The following is a 17,453-nucleotide window of genomic DNA, read 5'->3' as shown; positions in this document are numbered from 1 at the left end:
TGATCAGACCATGCTGCTCTCATAATGAACAACACTGCATTATTTAAAATATCTATTTGCACTGCAAATCTGTATTGCTCTGTAAGAGCAGCAGTGCTAGTCAGACAGGATTGCACAAAATAATCACTCAATAAAAGTGGACCGTTTAGCCCTCTTTACACTCTTCATGGTACATGAACTCTGGCAATATTCTGCTAGTGGTGGGAATCTGGGAAAAATGTTGCCATGATGTTTCTCAGTATTCCCAAAGGTAGAAGCAGCAGAGATCCAGTAAGACACCGTAATAATACACTCGCTCAGAACTATATGATCATTGGTGACCCACAAGTACCATGCCACATTTAACAGCATCACAAGAATGGTCCAGTGGAGTAACGAAACTTAAGGGGGGTCCCTGATAAGTGCATGCAGGGGGGCCCCATTCTCCGGACCCAAACCTGAGCTCTCAGGCCATGGACCTGCCAGTGCCAGAGGAGACCCATAGAGCTCGCCCCCCCCCCCTTCACCTTTGGGGCTGTAGGGGCTTTTGTTACGTCACTGGAATGGTCTTAAATGGGGTTGAGTGTCACAACCTCTCCCAGTTCTGTAATCTGTTAAATGGTAGAGGTGGTTTTTGCAGTTAGAGGGCCTACAATCACAGACAACTTGTTTAGCTGATCTGGATCACACCACTGTGCTTTCTAGCAAAGCAGAGGAAAAGTGCCTCAGTAAGGGACTTCTGGTTTACTTTTTAACCTCCTGCTCCTTTAAATAAATTGACACATGAACATTGAAGTGCAACTAGAAAAGTAAAGAGTCTTGTGCTCCCTGGGATTGAAAATTATATCAAACCATACTACCAAGCAGCTATGTCATAGGTTTTTGAGAGCATGTATGTAAAGGTTTGTGGACTCCCAGTGTCAAAAAAATCTGTTGTGAATATAATCTCTGAAGGAAAGAGAAAACATGGCAGCGCCACCATCTGGCGCCAACTAGTGGTTTTTCCTGTTAGCTGCCATATTCATTATGAGCTTTGCTTCAAAGTCCATGAATAGATTTTGCAGCACAAGAGCAGGGCCTTGACAAAGCGTGGAGCCCATGAAAAAAATGTTTGCCTGATCCCCCCCTTCTAACAGCCATGCAACAAAACATCCCTTCATTTATGTAGGTTGACTTTAAAGTGCAATGTAGTACTTTTTGGTTAGTTCTAACAGCATATTTTGCAATGAACACGTCCTCTTTTACAACACAAAGTTGCTTCATATATCAGTGTTTTAAGGTTGTCAGCTGCTTTTGCTTTTAAGATCGCTTCGAGCATTTCAATGTTGTTTGAGGGAGCTAACAACCCTTAACAATTTATGTTTTGATGATCCCTGTTTTGAAACACTATGGACTTTATTCTCAAAGGTAAACTTACACTTTTGTTTAAGTTTATGTTTTTTTTTTTCTCAAACTTCAAGTTAATGGTAAGTTTATGATCACGGAGACTCCACAGTCGGCCAGAGAAATCAGATCATAAAAACATAGGACAGGTATATCTTTTTATGTGCAAAGTTCGCTGGCCCGACTCTCTAAAGTTGTAAACTTACTACTGGCTCATAGTTTGTGAATACCAAAAGAAAGTCATCTTATACAAAAGTGTAAGTTTACCTTGGTGAATCAGGCACCTAAGTTTGGAAAATGTATTTCATAGATAGCAAGTTATATTTATTCAGCTATCCCTCGTCAAAGTGAGTCATGGTGGTTAAATTAAAATGCAATTCTTTTATAGTGTTCAGAGTAGAAAAAACAAGAGAAACAAATAGAATTAATAAGGAAAAAAATAGCATCATTTTTTTTAAGCCAGGCGGTATGAACTGATGAATTGTCACTGTGGTTTATGTTTATTATGCAAACACCGCTGAGCCCCCAGAGCCCCTCCCTCACAGAGTCTACAAATCTTCGTGTTTATGCTAGATCAACGACCAGATGGCCTTTGGGAGACTGCGTTTCTTACTGCAATGGATGACCACCCTGCTCAAAAGAGCAGAGCTTATTTGTGAAACAAATGCAAATGAAGAATGTATAGCATATGGCCATATGAAAAGGCTTCTGACTTTCCTCCCAGCAAGCATTTTAAATGCATACATTATCATTACAAATTGTGTTTTGTGGATTTTGCTTTTTCTGCAGAATATTTCGTAAAATGCCATGCTTTGTCATTTTTTAATTATTCGGCCCATTAATGTTCAATCAGATAAAATTGTGATCTTTGAAGTAAGGTATTTTCTTCCTAGCTGCTCTCTCGTAAATGTAGGTTCATGCTTGTTTAAGCAGGTAATAGTAGGTATATTATTTAAATCAGAACCTTTAATACTTAAAAAAAACAATCTACTCTCCAGTTGAGACTTGAGCTGAGTCAATTTGCTATTCTCTCTCAGTCATGTAGAGTGACGCCACAATAGCGTGCTGCTGATTTGCTTTGTTTTTTTGTTTGCAGAGCTGGAAGCAGAAGAGTGGTGCAAACTTCTTTGCGTAGAGTGTCTGGGCACCAGACTGAACGACATCAGCCTCGGTGAACCGGACCTGCTTGCTGCTGGGGTACAGAGGGAGCAGAATGGTATGTTCTAAAAACAATGTGTTGCTGCCCTTTGTGAGATTTCAGTTTATGTTGTTTCATGTCAAAGTTCTGATTTATGAGTCATTTTGTAGAACAAAATGTCAGATCACTGTGTCCCACTGATATTTATGGAAGACGGTGTTACTGCTATGTTAAACTGGTACTTCTGCTTCTTCAGCACGTGACCACCGCCATGCTGCTCTTGTACTGAACTGGGTGCAAAGGTGTCCCTTCTTGGCCACTGCACTTCTTGTTCCTTCTCTGCACTGAAAGTTGTTTCCGATGGCTGGAGACAGGCTCAGATAGAGTATTTGGGGTTGTATAGCAGTGGCACGCATGGCTAAACCACGTGTGCCTCTACCACGCAGCCTGAACAACAAATGCGTCTGAACAACGCATTCCTTTTACATACATGCTCCTTACACGCTATTTTGTGGTAAAGGGATGGGTGGTAAAGATCACTCCCCAGCCCCTCCGCCCTGAGCACTATAATTAACCCGACACCCAGAGCCCTAAAAATTACCCCACCCCAAAAATGTCAAACTACCCCGAGCCCCCAGCCATGAGCGCTAAAACCCTGGCCTCTGCCCTATAAACAATCCCAACACCCCATAGCCCTAAAAACTACCCCACCCCTAAAACTTCCCACCACCCCCAAAAACCCGGCCCCAGACCCACTCACCAGTCCTTGTCCTCTCCCGATCCTTCCTCTTCCTGTGCCTGCCAGTCCGAGCATCTAGACCACGTACTGCCTTAACGACACATATGCCTGGTTAAGGTATATGCGTGGTTAAGGCATGCATGGTTGTGCTTGTGGGGAAACGGCATGTGTGGCTCTGCCCATGTTGTACAGGCCGTTTCCCGGAAGTTGAACATTCCGTCGGTGCCTGAGGCCAGATGTGGGCTGGCTTTTTCCTCCGGTATTTCCAATGTTCAGGGTGGCTCCCCATGCTCCTCTAATCTTTAGAGGTTGCAGCCGCCCCTCCCCACCTAGAACGACTATCATATGGCCCAATGCCGGAAAATGCTGTGGAATGTACTTTACACCAACTCAAACTCAATGCACCTTTCCTCATTGAATATCTTGTTTCTGCAGTGCTTTTTGACTTATTACACCAGTGTCTGCAACTCACTTTATTCTTCCACACTGAACACATCATCCTCCTTATATCACATTTCCAACATGCTGTGCTGAATTCTTGATTTTGGTTACCAATGGTTGGCACCAGCACCAATTTTGGGGGGCTAAGTCTTATTTTTCAGCATGAAATTTTGATTAGAACAAGGGAGAGAATGGTAGAACAGAAAAAAGAAGGAAAAATGAATGACACATAATAGTGACAAAGGAATAAAGTCGGTGGTGGCTACTTCTTAACGGCGGTGGGGGGGTTGGTGGGGGGACGGGTTGCAGGAGGGTTGGGGGGGATGAAAAAACCCCATAAACAATCACTTAACTGCCTGCCAGCGGACACCTCTCTGCCCTCGTAGCCCACTTCCAGGACTCCAGGAGCAGAAAGGAGGAACAGGAAGCACCCAGGCTTCCAGACTCCCCTAGCCAATCACACCACTGCTAAAAGCGCTGATTCTACTTGAGCGGCAGCTTCCGCAATGCGATTAACAGATTTCTCAAAATGAGCGGTCGTGACCTGCCGTGACCGCCCGCAATAAGAAATCTCACCGGGAGGAGGTCTAGAGCGTGATTTTATCTCGTGAGCGCCCGCCAACTTATCGATGGTGAGCCGCTTGAGAGAAAAAACTCTGCTCCGCATCACTTCGCTAAGTTTTTTGGAACTCCGCACCCCGCGTGGAATGCGGAGTGGGTAACACGCCGCAAACTCCACTGGTGAAGCGGAATTCTTCACCAACCCCTATTCATTATGGCCTTTGCTTGCTGGCACTCTACCTCCAACTGTCTTTTCCTTTTACTGTTGTCTCATACTACCTGTTGGTCCTCTCACTTATGTCTCCCCACATCTGCCGACACACATCACCTTTCACCGCACCTGCCAATTTTGCTATTGTTTCTCCCACATACTGGACACTGCAAGGAGGCTGTTGTTTCTCCCACACACTGGACACTGCAAAGAGGCTGTTGTTGCTCCCTCACACAAGACACTGCAAGGAGGCTGTTGTTTCTCACACACACTAGACACTGCACAAAGGCTGCTGTTTCTCCCACACACTAGACACTTCAAGGAGGCTATTGTTTCTCCCACACACTGAACACTGCAACGAGGCTGTTGTTTCTTCACACGCTAGACACTGCAAGGAGGCTCAAGCAGGGGAAGAGAGTGGACATAATACTCACTTTACGAGAAGGACATGTGAACAAGGGTAATGACTGAACATTTACATTAACCACTGGGAACCACACTGGTTACAACATTTTTTATAACAATAACAGGAAAGGGGAAAACACAAGTGATCACCAAGCCCTAAGAAGGAAGCAAGTAATGTAGGTGACAAATCAATTTGGAAATCCTGAAGGGTTGTAAATACTGCCCTCACCCACTCAATGAGTGAAATGCTTCATCATAGGGCTGCTGCGACTCCCTGATGCACACCAACATCCAGGAAGGAGCGCAAAGAAAAAGAGAATATAGAAAAGAAAGAAAACAAGAGATAGGGATCCCTCACACAGAGAAACATTCTAAAACTGTCCAAGTGGGTATCCAACACCTTTATTATCGATCCCACTTGGCAGGATTAAAATTCATGTACAGGTATATGGGAAAGTAACAACACCATTACCATGTCTGCTGTATCAACATGTTTCTGCCATAGATTGCCGCCCAATAGGGTTGTTGGCATTCATCAGGATCGGATCCCTTAAGAAGGTTCTAGCAAGGTTCCCTCCTAGTCTTGTCACTATCTGGTAGAGGACTTATAAATGGCTATACTTGCCCTTTCTGTAGACACACACCGTCTGCGTAGCTGTGAAAATAAACACAAACGTTAGGTATGAATGTGCTAGCTCATATAGCTACATCATCTCTTGCCCCCACCTCGGGCTAAGCAATCCTTCCATGAGATAAAGATGCTAATTACACAGATTGTGTAATCTCCTTACCCGATTGAGGTTAAAACTATACACCCAGTTGCCAAAAGTAAGTAAGACACCTTACAAGTGATCTAATCTATTTACAGTGCCCGGTGACTCTCAATGATAACCTACTTACCTGAGTTTCATCAATGATGATCCTAACTCGGAGACAGAGAGGGGGCACCGTCCCGTAGTTACACTCTGAAATGAAGAATAATCTCTTTTATCACAGGTTAGATACTCCCTATATGGCCTCCTTTTTGTTATTGAAAGTCCCCAAAGTTTCACTCTTCAAGTTAGTAGTTTATACTTTATGGTACTCTTACTTCAGGGAGACCCATTCTTGGTTCCCTTATGTATTCCAACTTAAAGTATATACAAAATATCTGTTACAAATCCACACACAAGCGCAAACATAAATGAAATCCTCTAGAAGTTAGAATAACACTTGCATCCTCGTGTCAGACTATTGATACGTAGCTCCACCTGAATTTCCCCCGATTTAAACAGCCAACCTGGTCTTCCGAGGGTCAGAGAAGTTGGAACATGAATCTCGGGAAATTTGTAGATTGCCTGATCTTGTTGCTAGTTCTATGATCTCTGCCTTTTCTTTGTTATGGTCTAGTATGTACTAGCACATTTCTTATGCTTGGACTTTTTTGTAAGAGAACAATGGGCTTTTCAGGTTCAGGCCATTAGTGTTCAGAATACGTCGATTTTTGGTTATAATCTTCTTAATGCAATTGTATGCTGTGCTAAAGCTAATTATGCACACATTCCTGTCTTCTTTAGAGTTTTCAGTTTTTCCCAGAAGTGAGTCTCTGTTGTTATTTATTTCTTGTTTTTGTTAGCTCTTTTAATACGTTTTCTGGGTAATTATGGTCATGTAACTTCACACTCAGCACTTTTCAAAATCACTTATGTCTGAGCAGTTTCTCCTCAAACGAAGAAACTCTCCATATGGAAGATTTTCCTTTAATGATTTGGGATGGAAGCTCTGGAAAGGCAACAAGTTCTTCTTGTCTGTAGGTTTTTGGAAAACTTCACTGCTCAGTTTGCAATTCCGAAGTTTTATAATGAGATCCAGAAATGGGAGAGCCACTGCAGTGATAGTGGAGAGGAAGAACAGGAATGGATTCCGACCATTAAGCCAAGTTAGAAAATCATTGGCTCCTAGTACATCTCCATGCTAGATGAGAATCACAGAGTCAATGTAACAACGCCAAACCCTTATAGAGCTGCTGTAAGGATTTTGATCTGAGTAAATGTGTTCTTTCTCAAATTGTGATACATGTAAACAGGCTACACACAGTGAAAAAGGACAACCCATGGATGTCCCATGGGTTTTTAAGGACAGAGTGTTTTGATATTGAAAGAAGTTCCTTGCTAATGCCAGTTCAGCTAGGCCTACAATTAGGGACCTTGGGTTTGGAATTCCCACTGTTCTGAACTAGAATGCAAACAAAAATGAGCTACAATAACATTAGGATAACTGATGGGATCTCTGAGGGAGGCTCTCCAAGTGGGAAGATCCACCTATTAAATGGAACAATGCATCCGCAGTTATGCATCAAAAACTGTTCTGTTCTGCATAAAGGAGGCTCTCAATTACCCTCAGTGTTTCCCTCTGAGGAATGTTTGTGTAAGGTGATTCGATATCCAACCCGAAAAATGAGCTACAATAACATTAGGATAACTGATGGGATCTCTGAGGGAGGCTCTCCAAGTGGGAAGATCCACCTATTAAATGGAACAATGCATCCGCAGTTATGCATCAAAAACTGTTCTGTTCTGCATAAAGGAGGCTCTCAATTACCCTCAGTGTTTCCCTCTGAAGCATGTTTGTGTAAGGTGATTCGATATACAACCCGATTAATAGTTCATCTGTCAGGTTGAATCCCAGGTCCTTGATTAAATTCAATACCTCTCTAGTGTCCTTTAAATAGGCCGACATTCCCTGAACAAATCTATCCCAGAGACTATAGGTCTGCCTGGGGCGGTCTGTTTACATTGTGTACTTTGGGGAGGGTATAAAAATATGGTGTCAGGATTTTCTTTGACTAAGAAGGCTGCCTCAAGTTGTCGAATCCACCCATTAGCAAATGCCTCCTCCAACATTATGTTAATTTCTTTCTGTAATTGATCTGTTGGATCTCTCCCCAGGATTTCATAATTCCTCCTGTCTCCTAGGAGACAGCCGCATTCTTGGTTATATGTTTCTGAGGTCTGAATTACAAAGTCAGCCCCCTTGTCTGCTGGTTTCACTGCAATGTGTTTGTCTTTTTTTAATTCAATCAAAGCCTTTTGTTCAAGTTTCATTAAATTACTGTATGCTTGTTACTATTTTATATCAGTAGAATTCTCAATCTCATCTATCACTGCCTATTCAAATACCCCATTTTCTGGGGGAACCTGGGAAAATGTAGGTATAACGGTAGATCTCCTGTGGAGTGCTGTATTCCCCTCTAATGTCCTGTTTTCTCGTGTGTCACTAGCAAAGAAAACACTAAGCCTGATACTTCTAAAGAACCCGGCTAGTCCACATCTAATTTTGAAGAAATCCACTTGGTTAGTTGGAAGAAAACCCAGCCCTTGTTCAAGACATTTTCTTGAGCTTCACTCAGTGGAGTGTTGTTAAGGTTCATAATCAAACTCTGTCCCCGACATGCTCTGATTTACGCATTGATTCTAGTCTTCCCACTGCACTCACTGGGCCTTCAGTGTGCCCCTCCCTCTTCCTCTGCTTCTCCCTGAAAAAGTGTTCTGATGAAGAGATTGATGGAAGGTTTGTACTGGGGGATACATTGGAGGCCAGCCAAATCCTGACCCTGGTGGTGGCTGTTGTTTGCTTCATGGTGGCTGTTGGCATCCATGAAGCAAACAAGCAGCCTGATGAAGCCTCCCGTTTTAATCTCAAAATGTAGCAGCCACTCAAAGGCTACAGGTAGGCCCACAACAAAAGACACTTTAGATTGGGGTACAACTCTCACATAGGCCTTAGGTGTTTGTAACACATCATATTCTATTTTCAACTATACATTTTATGATACAACATGTAGATTACTTTTTTAAACAGAAGCATCCGAACTAGAATGCAAACAAAAATGAGCTACAATAACATTAGGATAACTGATGGGATCTCTGAGGGAGGCTCTCCAAGTGGGAAGATCCACCTAATAAATGGAATAATGCATCCCTAGTTATGCATCAAAAAGGATATAGGAACCTACGTTGCATTTCTGTGATGTCATAAAATATGTATATTCACAAAACTCCTTGATGAAATTAAATATCTTTATAATGTGCTTTTGGAGGAAAATTGTTGCTTATTTCCCATGTAATTATTTGTCAGTAATTCCGAAGAGCTGGTTATTTCTCACAAAACCTTAAAATTATGAATTGTAAGATGCTAATGATTGACTACCTCACACAGTTAGAATTTTGCCATATGGTCACTGTCCTAATCATCTGCAGAACTCAAATTTATAACTAGCCTTTTGAATTACATATGGCTTCTTCTACGCATTTATTTACAAACACCTACTGGACTGATAAATATATGTATTCCAAATAAAACCATCGAGTAGTCAAAGGTAAGTTTTTTACTGCCTGACAACCTTGACACTGTTTTACATTTTTCAGTTTGAGTGTACCTCCACATTACATAGTGTAGGTTACTGAGCTCATTACATAGTGTAGGTTATTGAGCTAACCAAATACAATCCAATGTACAGCTACCAATAAAGCTTTTAAGTGGAGCCATTATACAGCACATGTTAAAGGTGTAAGCTAATGTTGTAGTACAAACTATAAACAGTCTGGCTTCTTAAAGTACATACCAACCTAAAAAGTGCAGTCCAAGCTTTTATTCACCCATTTTTCCAAACAAGAAATTTCTCACGAGGTATGCATCAGGGTCTCATTTCATACAGTAGCACAATCCAGTTTTCTTCCCTCTATCACTGTAACAGAGCATGAGAACACAATCAGTCAACAGACCTACCATGTTTACAAGTATTTCCCTGTCACAGGAGCAGATGCCACTGAGAGAAGGGATGAAGTAGTAATTTTATTCAGATGTATGTGCATGGTATTGCTTTCGTACCTCTCAGTCTATGAGCACATTTTAGTGACTGTCAAATATTCACCCATGCTTTATGGAAATACTGAATATGCGTTTACAGATATTTAATATAAAACACCATTTTTCACCAGGATACACCAATTTGATTACATATTTTTTCAGGTAGTGTTTCTTCTGCGCTTTTGGACATTAGGAAGTAAATGAATTAAAACTTACGGCATGCTTTTAGAACATTAGCCATTGCTCGCTCTTATCTTTCAGTTGTTTCTAAATTTCATGTTCCATGCAGTAATTTCATAGGCATGACTAATTTCAAATTAGGCGGGCTTCGTCCAGACTACTTTGACTGTCACTTCGGTGCCTGGTTTAGGTTCAGATGGTCACAAGGAGCCTGTCTCCTTATGCACCGAGTATTCCTCTATTTGTCCTCTCAGGACAACATTCCATTATTGATCATAAAAACCTCACATGCTGGGGGAGCAACAGGCAGTGGTGTAGCCACTGGTGGCGGTGCGGTCCGCCGTGGGCGGCACTGTTTTTGGGGGTGGCGGAGGTGGCGGAGGTGAGCAAGTTGTGTCTGTCGACTACCACCATCCTAACTGAGAACAAGTCATCTGTTAACCGCCATGACCCCACCCCTGGGAACAAGTTGGCCATTGTCCGACACATGCCTGCTCTTACCTGATCCGGCAGCAAACTTAGGTGGCAGTAGGTCTAGCTCCATCACTGGCAGCAGGACTGGGCACACTGGGGGATGTGTTCCAGACTGGACTTCTTCAGTCCTTTCGAGCTTTACAAGACCAATATGCAGTACATGGGGAGCAGTTCTTAATGTATGATCGTATTTCCCACATTCTACGCACTACAAGGCTGATTATTGATGTGAACTGGTCACACATCAGCCAACTCAAATGCTTTACACGGTGAGTACAGTCTGACATCACATTACAGCTCACTTCCTACCGCCATCAACATTTCCACGATATCTGGGACACTGAGTTTGGAAGAGACTTTCATGAGAAGGAGTGGCAAAGAGCATTATGCTATCCATATACTGTTTCTCGAAATGCCAGGTTTAAATTGATCCAGTACTTCATTTTACATCTCGCTTATCTGACATCCGCTGGGAATATTACGTTTTTCCCAGGAGCTACTGCCACTTTTCCTCGTTATTCTCTTGATGATGTTGACGTCCATCAAATGCTCTGGTCCTGCCCATCTCTCCTTATTGGGAACAAGTTTTCCATATATTATCCACTTGTACTGTTATCCTTACAGCCCGCATGAGGAGCTGCTGCATTAGGATTTTCCCAGCACCCAAAAAAGCATAGAGCAGCAGTACAATTCCCAAACATTAGCCTCCTCATGTATGAGAGAGCGATTTCCTACAAATGGAAGTCACTTGTCGCACCCCCTTTTATGCCCTGGCATCCAGAGGTCTTTCACTGGACTCAGAGGGAAAGTAAAGCCCTCCATAGGGAAGAGACCAAAGGACTTCACAAGCACCCAGTAGTGGAGGACTGGGATGAGTTGTGGACTGCCCTGAGAGCGAAACCCAAGGATGATGCCTTACCCCCCTGAATAGTTGTTGGAAGCTGTGTTTCTGTTTCAGTAATCCTCCCACGTTTTGCCAGACTCCTGATGCACTTTGACTTGATTTGCCCTAGGTCCCTGCCAATCAGTTTCCCAGGGTCTGTGTTCTTTCCCAAAACTGTACCTTGTACCACCAATTGACACCCCTCTGGCCACATGTTAGTCCCTTGTAAAACTTACCATGGGTACCAAGGGCACTGTGGCCAGGGAAGACCCCTAAGGGCTGCAGCACTTATTTTGCCAACCTTAGAGGCTCTGTACCTTTACACCCACACACACTGCCATTGCAGGCAGCGTGTTTTGGTGCAGAACAAAGTGAAGAGTCAACATGACACAAATCCCTGTGTGTCATGCCTACAACCCTCTGCCCTGGCATAGGTCAGGGTATAGGTGCATGAGCCCTATACCCCTACAGTGTCTAAGCCAATTCTTAGACATTGTAATGCCATTAAGAGTATATGGTGCTGGGAGTTTGTCATTATAAACTCCACAGCACAATAATGGCTGTTATGAAAACTCGGATGTTAGGTATCAAACTTCTATGCACATTAAACCCACACTGCTGCCAGTGTGGGATTTAATGAAAAATTTAAGGCCTTGACCTCGGTCACAGGCCTGCACTCTCCCGACAGCTCCTGCGATCCGCTGCTACCTCTGAGCCCCCTGGCTCGTGTGTTCGAGTCTGCTGCTGCCTAAGTGCTGTCCTCTTGTTTTTTTGTTCTCGTACTTGCGCTGGTATCTCTGTTTCACTGTTGTAATATTGAATCTGTTTTATTTTATTTTTCAGCCTTCCCCTGCTATTCAATTTGACTCTGTGTTACTTTCTGCTTCTCACCCCTCTCGCCATCCCCATCCCACGCTCACTCGCCACTGCTCACCTAGCCCCTCCCCATGCCCGTTTTCCCACCTCCAGGCTGAGCGTCCCTCCCCCCTTACATAATGCAGACCGCTGTGGAGGAGCGCTCGTAAGACCTTGACCTCGTTCACATGCCTGCACTCTGCCCAACAGCTCCTGCAATCTGCTGCTGCCTCTGGGCCCCCTACATTGTGTGTTCGTGTTTGCTGCTGCCTAAGTACTGTCCTCTTATTTTTTTGTTCTCGTATTTGAGGTGGTATCTCAGTGTCACTGTTGTAATATTGAATCCATTTTGTTTTATTTTACTGCCTTCACCTGCTATTCAATTTGACTCTGTGTTATTTTCTGCTTCTCCCCCTATCACCGTCTCCATCCCACGCTCACTTGCCACTGCTCACCTGGCCCCTCCCCTTTCCCCGCGCCAATTTTCACGCCTCCCAGCTGAGCGTCCCTCCCCTCCCCTGCATAATGCAGACCGCTGCGGGGAGCGCTTATAAGACCTTGACCTCTGTCACAGGCCTGCACTCTCCCCGACAGCTCCTGCAATCCGCTGCTGCCTCTGGGCCCACTGCCTTGTGTGTTTGTGCCTGCTGCTGCCTAAGTAATGTCCTCTTGTTTTTTTGTTCTCATATTTGCGCTGGTATCTTTGTGTCACTGTTGTAATATTGAATCCGTTTTATTTTATTTTTCCGCCTTCACCTGCTATTCAATTTGACTCTGTGTTATTTTCTGCTTCTCCTCCCTCTCGCCGTCCCCATCCCATGCTCATTCGCGACAGCTTACCCGGCCCCTCCCCTTTCCCCGTGCCCATTTTCCCACCATCCAGCTGAGCATCCCTCCCCTCCCCTACATAATGCAGACCCTTGCGTGTTTGCGCAGCGGGAGCGCCGCTGGTACACCAGAGGCGCACCTAAGGCAAGCCCATCTGTGCCCGTCTGCGACCCGGATGCGACCAGCGCCAGAAACATAGGCTATCCCACAACCCACCGCTATGATCCAACCACCCTCAACATACTCAATCCCAGAAAACACACCGGCTGCATAAGAACCGCACCAAACACCACCCAGGGAGAGTTCTCTTGCAGAGCCTGCCACAGATCCTTTGCCATTGACAAGGCCACCACCACCACCGAAGGATGGACTTCTGGGGGTCACCTAGGATAATGCTCCCCAAGAGTTGCTGACAGCAGGAAAGGGGTTGGGAGAGGCATCCCCCATACAAGAGGAAGCAACTAATTACTGTGCGGAGAACAGAAGGGCAGCAGGAGACAAGGAAAATGAGGCATCTAAAAAGCTCTACAAAATTAAAAAACAAAATCTTTTCAGGTGGATAGCAATGCAGCAAACACTAGCTCCACCCAAAACAAGTCAAAAGAATAGGCTTCACAAAAGGAAAAGCTACATCACTTGTGCCTTAGTGACCCTCCCACCATGAACTTGGGCTTTCTTTAAATGAACAGTCTATAGCTCAGAGTCCAAAGCAGCTAGCTCAGCAGCAGGACAACGAGATTCAGCAATCCCGAACAGTAAAGATTTGGTCCTTGCTTCTAGCACAATCTATCTTTTGCAGCTGTCTTGGAAGTGGTTCAGCAAGATCAGCTACAGTCTCATGGTCTGGAAACAGACAGATGCCAGGAGGTATAGCCTTTAAATTGGAAGCAAGGAGAGGAGGCTGTCATGCTGTGGGATATAAAGACTATGCTGAACCTTATCCCGGACAAAATTAGATGTAAAAGCAACACAAGCAAACAGAATAGCATTGCTGCATCATAAATTATATAAAATTGAGGAAGAAGTGGGTAGTTTTCCACAAGAATGCAGGAGGCAAAGTCAAGGATCTCGCAGTTAGAGAACCAGGTACATTTTTTGCAGTAGCAAGTAAATCTAGCGAGGAAGGAAAAATCTTCACTGGAAAATAAAATCAATGAGCTGGAATATCATTCTCGCCGTTCCAATTTACGCCTGGTAGGAGTTCCAGAGGGGAGTGGAAGTGTCCAGATCCTTCAATGGGTCGAGACATTTCTTATAAAGAATGTTCTACCAAATATTCAGGAGACCTTACAATTACACAGGCACACATAGCATAGAGCTCATCCGGGAATTTCGCAATATACTTGTCACTCCTGTCATTTTCAGTCAGCCTTCCATATAGATTATTTTCTTATCTCCCTCTCTCTCAAATGTGTTGATTCAGAAATTTGGGCTGAATTTTTTTCAAACCACTCGGTTGGTGTCGAATTAGAAGATGAGGCAAGAAAAAGGGGTAGGTCCAGGCTCCTTCTTTCCAATCAGCAATGGTTGACAAGCATGAAGTAAAGTACTGAGGTATTTTATACGTTGAATAAGGGCACTGCTTCACTTTTTTCAGTCTGGGGAGCTTTTAAGGCAAAAATGCGGGGTCAGATGATGCCATTTATGGCTTTACATGTAAAAATTCGGGGGCACGCATAGCTGAACTCCAATCTGCAGTTGATACTGCTTTGCAGAAGAGGACCAGGTCTTTGGGGTCAATGAGTATTAGAAGATATACAGTTAGGCAAAGCAAAACAAGAGCTAAGGGAATTTTTATTTTAGAGGAAATTAATAGATCATGACTGCTCTATCAGCAGGCGTATAAGGAAAGCCGATTGTTGGCAAATTTCTGGCTTTGTCTACCAGGCTTAAGCAGAAGGCGGAATGAATTACCGAGCTGCAGGAACCAGAATCGTGGGCTCTGGTCTCAGAAAAGAATGAGGTGTCTAAAACCTATTTGCAACATTATAGTAATTTATACGCTACCAAATATGTGGCATCAAGGGAAACTATGCGTTAGTACTTTCAGGCTGTTAAACTACAACAGCATTAGAAATCCCGCTGGCCCTGTCTTCAATGCTTTGTCGGAAGGCTTGTGGTAATGGTGGTTCTATAAAGTTTTTTCTGTAGAGCTATTACCTTTTCTGAGTGAGCTTCTTAATTTTATAAAAGAAGGAGGAGAGGTCCAATCAATTTTTAAGGAATCAACAATTGTCAGTTTTGTTAAGAAGGGAAAGAATCTTAGGGACATAAATTCATATAGGACGATTAGCTTAATAAATACTGATTGCAAAATTTGAATGAAAATTTGGTCAAATCGTACTTTTCCGGCAGCCCAGAAGGTGATCCATAACGACCAGACCAGGTTTGTGGCTGGAAGGCTGATGTAGACTAACACTAGCGTTTTAGTACATGCACTCGATTTTTTTAATATGAATCAAACGCCGCATTGATAATGATGGTAGATGCTGAGAAAGCATTTGACCTGGTAAATTGTGATGCTCTTTTTTTATGGTCTTGAAAGAGTTGGCTGTCCTTCTCAATTTATAACTATGCTCCATAATGTATATCAATTCTAATTGATCCGAAATGATCAATGTAAATCAGGGACCTCGGCAAGGCGGTCCCTTGTCTCCCATATTATTTACCTTTTATATTGAGCTACTAGTATTCAGGATTAGGGCAAATTTGGGTATAGAGGCACCAATAGTGGGAGTGGCTAAGCTAAAACTATTCCCTGATGGCATAATTTTATACAACAGGACAGAAGAACAAAACAATTAAATGATATTGGCAGAGTTTGAGCAGTTTCAATTAATTGGGGGATATAAAATGAATCCTAATAAAATGGAAATGCTTTTATTCAACGCCCCTTTAAGCATTCTTTTTTCTAGGCATCAGCAGCAGTCTTCCTCTTCTGAACCAAGTTGTTATTTGGGGATGTGTGTAACTAATTGCTATGCAGAGCTTTATAATCTGAATTATGAGGCAATGATTAAGAAGGTTAGAGGCTTATTGGACAGATGGACAATTCTTCCTCTTACACTAATTGCCCAATTAGCTCTGATAAAAATGGCTTTCCTACTTTTCCTATTTTATCTTTTTATTAAATGTTCCGATTAAAATCAGTATGACCTATCTGAAAGATTTAGAAGCACTTTTAGGATGCTTTATTTTGAACAAGAAAGTCTCAAGGGTCAATCTTCTAGTGCTTCAACTTGCTTTAGGTACGCACATATTACAAAGCCTTTCTTACGGATATATTAGGTTGACAAATAGACAGCAAGGGATCCGCATCCCAGCACCCGGTTTTTATAAAAATTGCTAAACTTTCCAAAAACCTAGATATAAAACAGTGCAGGAATATGTGTGAGACTTCAGGTGTTCTAGTCCTTAAAGGCTCAGTCTGCAGGGTAGGGATATTTGCAGCTTAAGGAATGCAAAGCTCTGGGCCTACCAATACCGATCAGCCATCTGTGTGTTTGGAATGCTAGCATCTTTAAATAATTGGGCCATTTTTTGGTGGGGGGTAATGTATGACTTGGCAGGACCATCAAGTTAGGTGCGGGGATTGCTGCAAGCTTTCCTTTTCTGGTTACCAGCAGATTACACACTTACTGAAAACTCTCTTCAGTCAAGCACAGTCTCCTCCCCAGTAATGGTGGCTTTCTTTAGAACAAAGCTAAGGGGGTGGGAATTGGTACAGATTATTATGGAATCAAGGAAAGGACCACCTGGTGAAAAGTTTTTTAGATAAGATCACTCATGCAACACAATTCTCTTTTTCTGAGGTTGAGGTGCACAAATGGGAGTATGGAGAGGATGTCTTTTGTTTCCAGAAAACAATTGAAATAAGACTGTGTGAGACTCATGTTTGAGTATTTTCCCCAGTCTTAAATTTTCTCTCGAGATGCCCCTGAAGGCATAACAGGGATGTATCAGTGGCTCAGGGTGGGGGTAGAGAAATTCCATTTAAATGCTTTTACCATCACCACCATCACTATTACCACCAACAATCACTTCATCATTATCCAACACCACATTAGCATCATCATCCACCACCACATTACCTGCATACATAAGTTACTATAAACATATTTTTCATGTCCTCCATGTGGCAATTTCTCAAGATAATTACTTCAGTGATTTCTCCAACTACTTGGATTAATTTTCAGTTTTAGTCCTTCGGGTGAAACCAGGAACATGATATTGTACAGAAAAGCTTTCTGAGTGTGCCAGGCTATTCCCTAATTGCTCTTGCCTTGTCAGCATTAAAGGTGTCTGTCTTGATATATCATTTGGAAATTAATTTTTAGATAACTACGAATTTGGTGCTTGATGTCTTATTTATTATTTCAAACAACTTTTAAGCTGATTTAAAAAACTTGTGAAACAATTCCTTATGCAAGGTATACATGCTTTATGTATATATTTGATTTGGGTTGGGAAAGAGCTGCAGGTGACACTTTTTAGTGAATACCATGCATATAATGCTGTTCACTAGGAC

At 42.9% G+C, this 17,453-nt stretch overlaps 1 protein-coding gene across 1 annotated transcript in view; it reads left to right on the top strand.

The window, feature by feature from the left end:
- The window catches only part of DOK6 (docking protein 6), a 950,476-nt gene that overhangs the window by 345,638 nt on the left and 587,385 nt on the right, over positions 1-17,453 (top strand). Inside the window, exon 4 of the mRNA XM_078686219.1 lies at positions 2,459-2,578. Within this exon, the coding sequence (XP_078542345.1) occupies positions 2,459-2,578 (120 nt within the window). The remainder of the gene's footprint in view (positions 1-2,458; positions 2,579-17,453) is intronic.

Source organism: Lissotriton helveticus, chromosome 4_1 (assembly GCF_964261635.1).
Source record: "Lissotriton helveticus chromosome 4_1, aLisHel1.1, whole genome shotgun sequence".
Classification (NCBI taxonomy): Eukaryota; Metazoa; Chordata; class Amphibia; order Caudata; family Salamandridae; genus Lissotriton; species Lissotriton helveticus.
This window is presented reverse-complemented; position numbering and strand designations above follow the sequence as displayed.